A 13000-nucleotide genomic window follows, 5' to 3' on the forward strand; every position below is an offset into this window, starting at 1 on the left:
GATGAACTTTATGCTCCTTGTGGGAGTCTATAGTTCTTCTTTTCACTGGGTTCTTTCCCAAATAATTTTCACAGGTGGGTTAGAAAGTCAGATCTAATCTTGCTCTTGCCTCATACAGCTCATATTTACACTGTAGCTCATAACGTAAAACTATGGCCTTAAACTAAGGATACGGCAATTGTCTGTGAGCTACTCCATTAACTGTGGCTAATTAAAACAGGTTCTGAGGATTATTAGCTAGTTAGTCTTAGCTATGGTTTCATGTGACATAAGCATGCAGCCATCCTAACTTAATGGTGTCTTGTTCCCCAGTGCTGCCCTCACACATGGTTCACACTACAGATAAACCTGGCGAGACCAAAGGAAATGAAAGCAGCCTGTGCTGAAGCGTGCCAGGAATTCAGAGCTAGTGTGCAAGCCAAATCCTGGTTGCACAGTGCAACATCGTTAAGATAAACCATGGCTTTGCATTATACATAAAGAGTGCCAGTGTGACACCTCCCCAACTTCTTCTGAATGTATAGTTCCCCAGTTTTTCCTCACCTTAGCCCATATTCATCATTCAGTTGCAGTCCAAAAGAGAGAAATATAGCTGTGGACAGAAACTGCATCAGCCGATGGAGCTTTCTTTGATGTTCTGTGTTTAAATATTCTAGAGGGGACAACATTGACTGCTGCGTACAATGTTTGAACTGAAAAGGCCAGCAACAGATAAAGGGCATTCAAACATTGTTGGAAAGCATATATTACATGGTGGTGCATGCGAGTGCATGTGATGCAATTTCATCTGGGTTTCTTAACACAAAAATAGTCTTCAATTTCTTGTGGGAAAGTACATGGTCAATAACAGCATAGATGTAGGACCACCAAGTACAATATTCCTCCACTAAACATGCCCAGTGCATTCTTCATAAGCTAGTGACAGTATCATGACCTATCTCTGCATACTGCTTCATTGTTTATGCCTGATATGTATATGTATATATGTATATATTACAAAACTAAGAATTGCCTAATTGGGAAATCGATTTTTTTTCTGGACACTGCTCAACATGCCCAGTTTCCATTGTCATACATTATCACTCTTCTGAAGACAAAAGTGTTGCTTAAACAGAGGTTTCTGCTGACAGTTTTTAAATTTTAAATATTTTAAATTTGTCATGTTTTTAATCCCTTACTGATGTGGGTCCCAGCCGCCGGGGAGAAAGGCCGGCTTGTGCTTTAAACTGAATAAACAAACCCAAGAGCTGAAAGGTTTGTGATACAGGAAACAGTTGTCTACCCCCACTCTCGCAGTCACCCCTCCGATGGCGTTGTTTTGATTATGTCTGCCGTTTCCAACCGTCAGAGGTCGCCTCGTTCTCCCCAAGGGTTTCGCCTGTGTTTTAAAATTCGAGATAAAACAGGTCTTTGAAAACGCAGGCAAAACGGGGAGAGTGAGGCGACCTCTGAAGGTCAGAAACGGCAGGCATAATCAAAACAAAGACCCAAAGTCGTCTGAGGGGTGACGGTGAGGGAAACAGCCATGCATAAAAGGCCTCAGGCTGTCAGATTCAGCTGTGTTACCAGAAAACCCCATATCAGAGATATACATACCATTCCTCAGAAGTAAAATTTTTCACAAAACAAAGATATTCATTGGCTGATACTTCAAAAATCACTGTACTACAGCATTAACCAAGTTTTAATGAGCAAAACCACAGAAGCAACACACAGTATTTTGCTTTTCAGACTCATTAAAACCAAGATTCATAGTATACTTACCTCAAGAAGCCCTGCTAAGTATTTCTTACAAATTGTAAATGGTTCCATTGTAACCGAGTAGGAACTCCAGCCCGGAACGGCCGTGACATGAACCATTCCTCTTAGTGTCCTTTCCAAAGAGGGCAATCCATAGAAACGAGGGGCATCAGTCACCCGTAAATACTGCATAAGTTTCAAGGCCAGTTCTGTTCGGAAATATCCAGCAAGTTCTACATCTTTCCTACAGGAAACACAAGATTGGCATTGCAGAGATAACTAATTTGTTCTGAAAATATAGTTGCTATTCAAACCTGAAGTACAAGAAGGAAAGTGGAAGGATAACTGTATTAGGGATTAACTATACTATAGTGGCAGCTATACGATTTTGCTGCAAATATTAGTCCATATTCAGATAGAGATATCATACTAAAAGACAAAATGAGGAATAAATGAAGAGGAAAAAGGGGACCGATTCAGTCTGCTCTTCACACCTAAAGCAGCATAGTAATAATTACAGTGCATTCCTGAGAGGAATGCCTGCGCCGGGCTTTGGAGGCAACACGGCTGCGCTGCTTCCTCCCGGCGTCAAAAATCCATGCAACAGCCATGCTGACTTAATAGAAGACGATATTAATTTTTCAACACTTCTTTCCATTGCATCATCCATTTAAGACCAATCGTTTTCAAAAGTTTCCCCAGAAAACTAGAGTTCCTTTAAGCAATACTTTGTTGGGAAAAAATCACTAATAGCTGACAAAACAACAGATTGCCCATTGCTCCAAATCGTCCCAGGAACACGAAGCTGCAGGGGAGTGCAGAGTTTGGTCCAAGGCATATTCATTGTAGGGCAACAGTGATGTCCAACAGGTCCACCTAGTGCCTCATGAGAACTGAGTCCCAGACACAGAGATCCTGTGTCAGATCACAAAATCACAAAATCACACAGGGTTGGAAGAGACCACAAGGGCCATCCAGTCCAACCCCCTGCCATGCAGGATCCCACAATCAAAGCACTCCCGACAGATGGCCATCCAACCTCTGCTTAAAGACCTCCAAAGACAGGGACTCTTTGTGCAGGGATGTGCAGGGATTCCTCGGTAACAATGGAAGAGTCAATATGCGAAGGATCCCTCAAGGTCATTAGTATGAAAGCCATTTTATGGTGTTCCTGGTTTAAAAATATGGGTAAAATCCCGAGGACTACCGTGGTGCAGAGTAGTAAGCTGCAGCACTGCAGTCAAAAGCTCTGCTCACGGCCTGAGTTCGCTACTAACGGAAGTCGGTTTCAGGTAGCCGGCTCAAGGTTGACTCAGCCTTCCATCCTTCCAAAGTCAGTAAAATGAGTACCCGGCTCGCTAGGGGTAAAGTGTAGATGACTGGGGAAGGAAATGGCAAACCACCCAGTAAACATAGTCTGCCTAGGAAATGTTGGGATGTGACGTCACCCCATGGGTCAGTAATGACCTGGTGCTTGCACAGGGGACTACCTTTACCTTTTAAAATCCCTTTGATGAGTTTGATGCACATAAAAAAGAGAAAGTGCTCCTCCATAAATTGGCATCTCATGTAGCTGCCTTCTGAATTTTAAATCTTGGCAAATGCTGCCCCACTTGGCTAAAATTATTGTTCACAACACAGGCTACTAACTTTTCAATTACTAGAATAAAAAAAAAAAACCCCAAAGGTTGACAAGATTGTGGAAAAACCAAGAGTGTGCTAGAAATCATATTCCTTGCAGTAGGCTTCCTTTTTAAAACCAACTGTCTACATCATTTAGCAACAACATTTTAAGAACCAAACTGCTGTATTGCTGTAAGCTGAGTGATACGGACATCATTTTTATGTTGTACCTGTCCGTAATTGACATGAAGCTGAGCAGAAGTGTATTAAAGAAAGTGATCAATTCCTTCTGCAGTTGTCGTCTGACAACAGTCTTGGTGTCATCCACTTCATCTTGTGCCAGGGATTCTGGTTGCACAACCAGATCTAGTAAAGACTCCGGATTCTGTACAATAAAAAAAAGCAGTGATACATCATCGCAACGGAAGGACTAAGACCTTAATAGCAGGCTCTCCATGACAGGAATGGTAGTCCATAAATCGGACCACGGCAAACTAGCCAACAAGAAGCCCTTATTCCTTGAGTCCTCCATACAAAACTGAACAACAGAATCATCCAATACTTGTTGAATAAGCTATTTTCAGCAATGTGCAAAGTTCGAATGACCAGGTCATGAAAACTACATGGCATGGTACAGGTTCGTCAAGTGGTTTATCATCTGAAACAGCTTCGTTGCAACAGAGTACTTCTTTGCAAACAGAAAGTTCATTTGAATTTCACAGATTGCTGAAAACAGCTTTCCCAAGGTTTTTCACCCCCTCCCTTATAAAGTATATACATTCCAACCCTTTCACCAACGCAGTGAGTCTACAGAGAATTTTATCACCTTGCTCTTCCCAGTACCACCATGTCTTCTCTAAAAAGCTGAGACCCTTGAGAATATGAAATGTGCCAGGGGGCCTATAACAGGAAGGTAAAAATTTCCCCACTGCACCCTCGCATGTGCATTTGCTCCATTAGAGAAACTTGTTGGGGTGAAGTGAGAAAGAACACTTCCTTCCTTCTTTCTGTAGCCCCATGCTTGGCATCCCACACTGTTTCCAAAACCACTCCCCTCCCCAACCCCTGCAGTAATTCTGTAGAATTTAAATGCCAGATAGAATGATACTAGGTTCACAGCCATGTTAATGGTTACATAGTTGGAATTAAAATCCCACTACCCAAAATCTAGAACAATATCAGGGAATACCTTTCTCTAGGGCTACACAAATGGAGGCTGGCCCAGCTCCAAGAATACACTACTGTTTTCCCCGTTAAACATTTCAGCTGCTTTCTACCAAGCTGGGACCCATGCTGGGACCCATGCTGGCTTGTCCTCCTCAACCACCACATGGCTAGCAAATGCCTTTCAAGCCAAAGGTTCCAAGCTCTATCACTGGCATGCTTGATTAAAATGATTTCAAATTATCAGGACTTGGAAAGACCTTTGTCCAGGGCTCTGGATAGTCACTGCCCATCAAAGCACTGGCTGTGGCTCAGTGGTAGAGCATCTGCTTGGTATGCAGAAGGTCCCAGGTTCAATCCCCGGCATCTCCAGTTAAAGGGACTAGGCAAATAGATGATGTGAAAGACCTCTACCTGAGACCCTGGAGAGCCACTGCCAATCTGAATAGACAATACTGACTTTGATGGACCAAGGGTCTGATTCAGTATAAGGCAGCTTCATGTGTTCATGTGTACTAGAGTTAGATGGACCAATGCTTTGATTCCCTGTAAGTAAGCTCATTCTTGTATGTAAGCCAAGACAGAAGGGAATGGTATAAAGCAAAGCTTCTGAAACTGTGGGTCGCAACCCCAAATGGGGTCGTGTAACTGAATGCGGGGGTCACAAAAAAAATGATTTATTATTAGTAAGTGTTTGATTTGTATACCTATTTTATATACCTATATACCTGGGGTCATGTAAAAATTTCTTGGGCGGAAAGAGGTCGCGAGTGGAAAAAGTTTAAGAAGCCCTGGTATAGAGCAGATGAAATATTTGAAGGTCTTAATTAAAGCTTGCCATACTTAGGAGTTATCGCAATCTTGGCCAAGTTTGTTTAGAAGACAGTCAGCGGGCTGAACCAATGCCCCTGGCCCTTCATTTGAAGGGAAGGCCTATATCAAACATGAGTTGCCAACCAGGATCTTACATGCTTCAGTACTACATCCAGAATCCACTTCAGGTGTTCTACCTCCGAAGTACTTTGTTGTTCCTTTAGCAACTTGTTCAGAAAACACAGGACATCAGCCAGGAGCTTTTCATCTTCTGAAGAAGCTGGAAGAACCTGTAGAAACCTTGAGTATAAAGTTCACATTAAACACATTCACTAGTGCATCTTCAGTGTGGAACTCCATTGCATATTTTTATACTTGGCAGGCTTGAAACAGCAAGAGTAATGAGTAGTAATGATTCGTTTAAAAATGTGAAGAATGCTAATGCTCACAGAGACGGGTGAGCATTTTACTCGTTAGAATCACAGGATGCCTGACTCAAGTTCAAAACAGAGTGAGTCAAGGCTATGGCATTCCCAGAGATTAGTGTAGCACGATATTTGAGCAGCAGAAGGGGAACAACCAAAAATCTGAAGTGAGTAGAATTCACGTATTTCACTTGGTCGCAATGTGAAGTACCTCCTGCAGTCACAAAAGGACAAGGTGCTGCTGCTGCTGCTGGCTATAGTCTGACTAGCCTGAGAACTCCCTAGGGGGCTAACACAGACTGGTGATGAAGGACTCCCTAACTCAGAGGAGATGGGGAGCAAAGCAGAGGAGAAGTTACTCCCTGCTTCTCAGTTCAAAACAGCACAATCCTATGCTGAATTACACCAGTCTAAGCCCATTGATTACACTGGAGTTTATCTGCACAGGACTGCAGCGTCCTTTCATTTCCTTTCTCCCTTAAAAGCTCCTTGATCCATTGATCTTGAGCAGCATAATTTTAGATCTAATGTTTGAGGGATAAAGGACTGAAATAAAACTTTCCACTGACAATGTAGCCTTGGGATCCCTGCCACTTAAAAAAAAGCCATTATGTCAGACACAGAGGCATTAGAGTTATATGTTAAAAGGGGAAAGATATAACACGATCTAAGTTCTTCATATAGAACCCCGTGGCGAAGAGTGGTAAGCTGCAGTACTGCAGTCCAAGCTCTGCTCACGACCTGAGTTTAATCCCAACGGAAGTTGGTTTCAGGTAGCCGGTTCAAGATTGACTCAGCCTTCCATCCTTCCGAGGTCGGTAAAATGAGTACCCAGCTCGCTGGGGGTAAAGGGAAGATGACTGGGGAAGGCACTGGCAAACCACCCCGTAAACAAAGTCTGCCTAGTAAACGTCAAGATGTGACGTCACCCCATGGGGCAGGAATGACCCGGTGCTTGCACAGGGGACCTTTCCCTTTAAGTTCCTCATAAAAGTGGCATTCCAAAAGGGCATGAGCGAATGAATCAATAGAGCCAGAAGAGCAAGGACAGGTCCTGTCTGGGTATGGTATATTCAAAATTCTGCCTTACATGACCATCGAGGGGTTTGCATTTAGTCTAGCTAAACAGAAGGCTCTAGAAAGACGAGGAGTTATCAAATAATAAGTATAAGCGGGCAAACCGTGTGGTGGTATTCTGAAAAACTGAGATGAACAAACGCAGTGAGCACGAAAAGGGACTGCAGTGTCAGAAATGTAAATGTTGATGACCCAGTTGGGGCTTTAATTAAGCTGGGTGGGGGAGAGAAAAAGAAGAAGAGTTGGTATTTATACCCCCACTCTTCTCTACCTTTTAAGGAGTCTCAAAGCAGCTGGCTTACAATCGCCTTCTCCGCACAACAGGAACCTTGTGAGGTAGGTGGGGCTGAGAGAGTTCTGACAGAACTGTGACTTCCCCCAAGGTCACCTGGCAGGCTTCATGTGGAGGAGTTGGGGAACAAACCAACACAGTTCACCAGATTAGAGTCCGCCGCTCATGCGAAGAAGCAGAGAATCAAATCCCGGTTTTGCAGATTAGAGTCCACCTCTCTTAACCACTACGCCATGCAATCAAACTGAACGGGGGTGCGTGGGAAAAACTTGTTACATAATGTCATATTTGGTAGATTTAGGGGGGGGGGCGTGAAGAAAGAGAAGACAAGAACTCTGTCATCTAGTTTATGCATTTGAAAAGTCTCCCTCTCTCTTCCCCCTTGGTGGGGAACAGAAAAAATGTTTGCTACTTTAAAGATGTTTATTCCAGCAGCAAGTGCCAGGAAAGACTCCAACCTTTGAAAGTTTCAAAGCCAAATCTATTGTGACAAGCAGCTTTGTAGCCAGTTACGTGCCTTGGACTTACACACTGACCTGCTTAATGCTGTTTGCCAAGCTGAAGATTTCAAAGTGGCCCCACAAGGACCACGGCTGCAGATTAAGGCCAGCCTATCATTTAAAACATAAAAGTTCATCCTCGCGACAGCAGCCCGAACTTCCCGGTGGGACCCTGCTTGAACGATTGAATCAAGACAGTCTTGCAGTCCACTGCTGGTGTGCGTTATCTTCAGGGTCACGAGATCTGCTGAAGACAGTTTTAATGTGTCCAAAAATCTGAAAACGAAAGAGAAAGGGCAAGTATATACGGAGGTTTTAAAAAAAGAAATCAAAAGCAATTAATGTTTTTACTGCTGTCTTCACCACATGAATCCCAATTTTTTAACCTTTTCGGCAGCAAGAGACTTTTAAAAGTCTGGCTTTTGACTTCTGCTATACCTATGATTGGTCTTTTTATGAATTAAATTTTTATTCATAACTCTAATAATACAAACATAAAATACATAACAAAAACCCCTCAGACAATACAATACATACACAAAGTCTAAAATATACAAAAAGAAACTTTAAGTGGGTGAACATATACAGTTTGGATTCCCTCTTGCTATCTTCACTAAGATATGCTATAATTACAACATTGAATTTACTACTTTTTATTCAATCTTTCACTCTCATGGTATAAGTACTTTACGCTTACATAATAAAACTGACCATTATTAAATAATTCGAACTGCCTTGTAATCTTATATAGACTTGTTTATATACACCAGTGTGGTGTAGTGGTTAAGAGCAGTGGGGAAGCTCAATTTAAGTCTCTACTTAAAGTCAGCTCATCATAACAGTGCTTGGATTGTGGAGAATTTAAATGAAGAGACTAAAACCTTTTAGCGTGGACCAGAATCAGACCCCCCCCCCCAGGGTTTTAAAAAAGGGAAGAAGAAAAAGAAGAGTTGGTTTTTATATGCTGACTTTCTCTACCACTTAAGGAAGAATCAAACAGGTTTACAATCACCGTCCCTTCCCACAACAGACACCTTATGAGGTAGGTGGGGCTGAGAGAGCTCTAAGAGAGCTGTGACTAGCCCAAGGACACCCAGCTGGCTCCATGTGTAGGAGTGGGGAAACCAGCCCTGTTCACCCGATTAGCCTCCGCTGCTCATGTGAAGGAGTGGGGAATCAAACCCAGTTCTCCAGATTAGAGTCGACCTCTCCAAACCACCACTCGTAATCGATGCACCCGCTGGGAGGATTTCCATTACAGCAAGAGAGGAAATAGGGTCACACACTAAGAACACCTCAACAGGATTCCTTGCAATTAGATTATCTTTTAAATCCAAAACAGAAATTATGCTTCACCTTCTTCCTTTCTAGCACAAGACAACTCTAAACTTAAGAAGGAGTTTTAATATAATAAAGGAGTTATAGCTTACTCTTGGCTTCCTGTGTCATAATTTGTTAGTTGCAGTAGGTTATCGATACCATGAAACCAAGACAGATTCCAAGCCATTTTAAGCATGTCAGACACAGGTCTCAAGGACCAGAGTTCACAAGAAAATGGTAACACCACAGAGTTAGGACTCACTGCATGATGAGCAGTTATTCGAAAAGGTAGATGATACCTTTATGGGAGAAACAAGTATTAGGAGACAAAGTTCTTTATAGTGAAATAAAATCCAGATATGTAGTAAAGATAATGGTTAATTTACATAATTTAAATACTGGCCATAGAAATTTTAAAAATCTTATTTCTAATTTCTGAAGCTACACTGATAGACCAATGTCTTCAATCAACTTAATCATCTACCATAAGAATAATTAGGTTTTTTATTATATGCATCATGTTATATTTATTATATGCATTAGATGACAAAGCCTTTAAAATATTTCTACCTCATCCCTCAACCATATAAGATGGGAGTAACAATTTTTACCTGGGTCAAAAATACTGTGCACCAGGCATGTAACAAGGGGAGCATGTGCCTCAAAGGGGGTCTCACAGCTGAAAAGACTTTGGTATGACAACTCTGATAACTAAGCGGGGCACAGCAGGGCCTCAACCAAACATCTCAACTGATAGACAGAGCATATAGGAGCAAGGGGGATAAAAATCAATGATTTTTTTTAAAAAAATCATAAAAATCTTATTTTTAAAATTCAAATTGGATTTTTTAAAATTCAAATTGGATTAAAAGAACCTTTTTTGGGGGGAGGGAAATCTATCTAAAGATAAGTTTTCTCTTTAAAATACATTATAATTGAAAGGTTTTTCATCATGAAATAAGGATTCGTTTTTAATTATGTAGCATGAGTCTGTATATTCGTGCTATGTTGTATTGTATTGTATTGTATTCTAATCCTGCTCATACAGCTATAGCAGTGAGCAGAAAATAAAGAAACAAAAATGCCTAACTTAGTGTTATTCTTTTGGCATTTAATTATTGTCCCTATAAATTTTGCCAGACAGAGTAACAGAATCATTTGTATCTGATACTAGCCATCCAAGAACATGATCAGTGCTAGTGTCTGGGGCATGGAAGATGTTATGTAATTAGTTATGTAATAAAGTTATGATAAGGGTGAAACAGTTCTCCTGGAAACAACCAAGCATTATAAGCTGAGAAAATTAACAGTTTGAACTACAGGCACATCCCGTTTTATTGTGTCTCGCTTTATTGCGCTTCGCAGATATTGCGTCTGAGCAAGTCTATCGCCGCTTTTCTTCCAACAGCATGTGCTCCATTTTGGTAATTCTCACAAAATTTCAAACTTTTTCATTATTTTTAGAGTACATTTTTTAGACAGAATGCTATTGCGCACAATAGACCACAGCAGCGGTTCCCAAACTTTTTGAGTCATGGAGCCCTTTTCAGGAGAGAAATTCGTCACAGAGCACTAATGTTCACCTAGCAATCTATATGCTAAACCAAATGACAGTAGTATTTTTCTTTCCAATCTCTTCACAGAGCACTAGTAGATGCCGCGTGGAGCACCAAGGGCTCCGTGGAGCACAGTTTGGGAGCAGCTGGACTATAGTATAGCGTAAACATAACATTTACATACACTGGGAAATCAACAAAATGCACGTGACTCGCTTTATTGCGATATTCGGTTTTATAGCAGTAGTCTGGAACTAAGCCCGCAATATCTCCGAGGTATGCTTGTTATTCATTACAAGCATCAGCATCCTCCCTTTTCCTCACCAGTTAAATAACTCTTTGTAGCCGAAAGCCACAAGTGCAGGAGCTCCCCAGGACTGCACATCTGCATGACCAACAAAGACTAAGCCACATGACTTCCTGGTCTCAAGGTCTACCAACCACCATGAAACGTTGCCATAGACATTTCCTTTTTACATACTGAAGTCAAAGTGGAGACATACACTTCTGCAAGGGTCACCGCTTTGGTGTGAATTCAATTGTACGCAAACTTGAAAATCTTACTTCATACTTAGGATAAGGAATACTTCCCACTGACATTTCATTGTTACGGAGACAAAACGAGGGAGAGAGACCTACCGTCTCACAACTGCAACAGGCAAACTAAAAGGGAGAGTGCTAGAGGAATCACAGGAAACTGCATCGGTCCTATAAAGAAAATACTCATATCAGGAAAAGTACTTGTTGAGTTTTTATTCCTGATGCTTAAAGTCATGACTTTGCAAATTTTCTGCAATAAGCTGAGCAGACCCACTATTATTTATAACAAGCCAGGGGCTTGCAAGGAACACCCCACCCTGCCTCCAAAGTAGAACAATTTATATTTTACTTCAATACCTCGTTTCTTCAAGGCCCAAAGCAACTAATATCACAAATACAAACTGAACAAGATTAAAGATTAAAATCCCCCTTGTGAAAAACAAAACATAGGAAAAATTCATATCATGTTGAGAGTCTGAGATTTATAATGTTCTAAAACATTATTAATACCTACTTTTCAATATATCTACCAGTTTAAAACAGGGGCATTTGCAGTATTACCACCACTAATAAGGGATATCATATCACCCTTGCCAATATTACTTATGTGTCTTCCAGGATCAAACTGGAATTTGCACCATGCTACTATTAAAGACATATCATTAACATATGAATCAGAGCAAAACACAGGGAGATTACATTTTAGTTTTGCGACTTATGTTGGCTCTTCTTCAGCAGTTACGCTGAACCTTGTAATACTACTATAGATGAAATGCTTGGTCGCTTTCAGCCAGTATAGGCAAAACACTTGGTAGCCCTTGGCTCAGACTTTGAAATCTAACCCAAAGAGGCTCTTTAATGAGCTTTAGCTTATTCATAGACTTGGCAGTATCAGCATCTCCTTCATAGGTTGACTTTAACAAAATTGAGGTTTCTACTAACCATGCCATAGTGAACAGTAAGAACAAGGTCATCGTTCAAGTTCCATGTTATTTAGGTTGATAAATATAACAAAGCACATGGGGGAGGGAATCAAACTCAGATGTAAACATTGCTTATAAAGGTAAATTCAACTTGGCGGATATCAGGAGCACCACCAGGAACACTGCACACCTTGACTGGCAGGAGAATGAACAAAACCAACCAGCGTAGCCTACCACATCTCTTTCCTCGCTGCTTCATCAAACAGTAGAAGGCAAAGCAACACCGCTACTTCATTCACCACAGCGCCATGTTCTTGGAATATTAAAGAAACTAAGCATAAAACAAAATGAAGGTACAAAATCTTGAGTAAAAGTCACAAGCCTGCTCACTTCAGCCACTAACTGCAGAGGAAATCCAGGTATGCTTTTAAAATGGAATGTACTATCAAGCTGCGTCAGAATCTACTGCTGCAGTCAACTGCAGCACTTTTTAACACTTTTTAAAAACTTTAAAACGTGTCTCCGTTGTCTATGATCACGGTACACAGCCTCCCCAGGACCATGTGAGCTTGCAAGTTCCTGACTTTGAACTTGGACTACCAGGTTTGTAGGGCCTTGTTTAGATCGGGGCAGCGGTATGCAAGAAGAAGGTATTTCAAGCCTTCCCACCCCGCACTGTTTTCCCAGCCTGAACAAACACTATTGACCTTATTGGGTTTCCCCAGTGGGGCAAACAGTGATCCCTTGGGGCCATTTCAGATTGGAAAACTGGCACCAAGGAGCAAACTGAAGGCGATCTTCCTTACAAAAGCCAAATTAGGGCCCCGCCTAACTGGCTAGCTCAGGCAATCCATGTCAGGGCCCAAATCTTCAATGGTGCAAGATCTGCTATAAATCTGAGCAAGCATGCCTTGTATGCTGTGTAACCTGACCTTGATGATATTAGCATTTGGTAGAGTTTTTTGCCCAAATTTCAAAGCATCCCCACGGTCATAGAGGATGTGATGGCATCATTCTGGTGCATGCA

General features: G+C 41.6%; 1 protein-coding gene across 1 annotated transcript in view; it reads right to left on the reverse strand.

Moving 5' to 3' along the window:
• The window catches only part of RTTN (rotatin), a 105078-nt gene that overhangs the window by 51630 nt on the left and 40448 nt on the right, over window positions 1-13000 (reverse strand). The window contains exons 22-28 of the mRNA XM_056854945.1: window positions 12208-12304; window positions 11150-11218; window positions 9065-9253; window positions 7671-7910; window positions 5496-5640; window positions 3594-3748; window positions 1765-1984 (exon numbers count right to left, since the gene is read on the reverse strand). Of these exons, the coding sequence (XP_056710923.1) occupies window positions 1765-1984; window positions 3594-3748; window positions 5496-5640; window positions 7671-7910; window positions 9065-9253; window positions 11150-11218; window positions 12208-12304 (1115 nt within the window). The remainder of the gene's footprint in view (window positions 1-1764; window positions 1985-3593; window positions 3749-5495; window positions 5641-7670; window positions 7911-9064; window positions 9254-11149; window positions 11219-12207; window positions 12305-13000) is intronic.

The sequence above is a fragment of the Euleptes europaea genome, chromosome 8, assembly GCF_029931775.1.
Source record: "Euleptes europaea isolate rEulEur1 chromosome 8, rEulEur1.hap1, whole genome shotgun sequence".
Classification (NCBI taxonomy): domain Eukaryota; kingdom Metazoa; phylum Chordata; class Lepidosauria; order Squamata; family Sphaerodactylidae; genus Euleptes; species Euleptes europaea.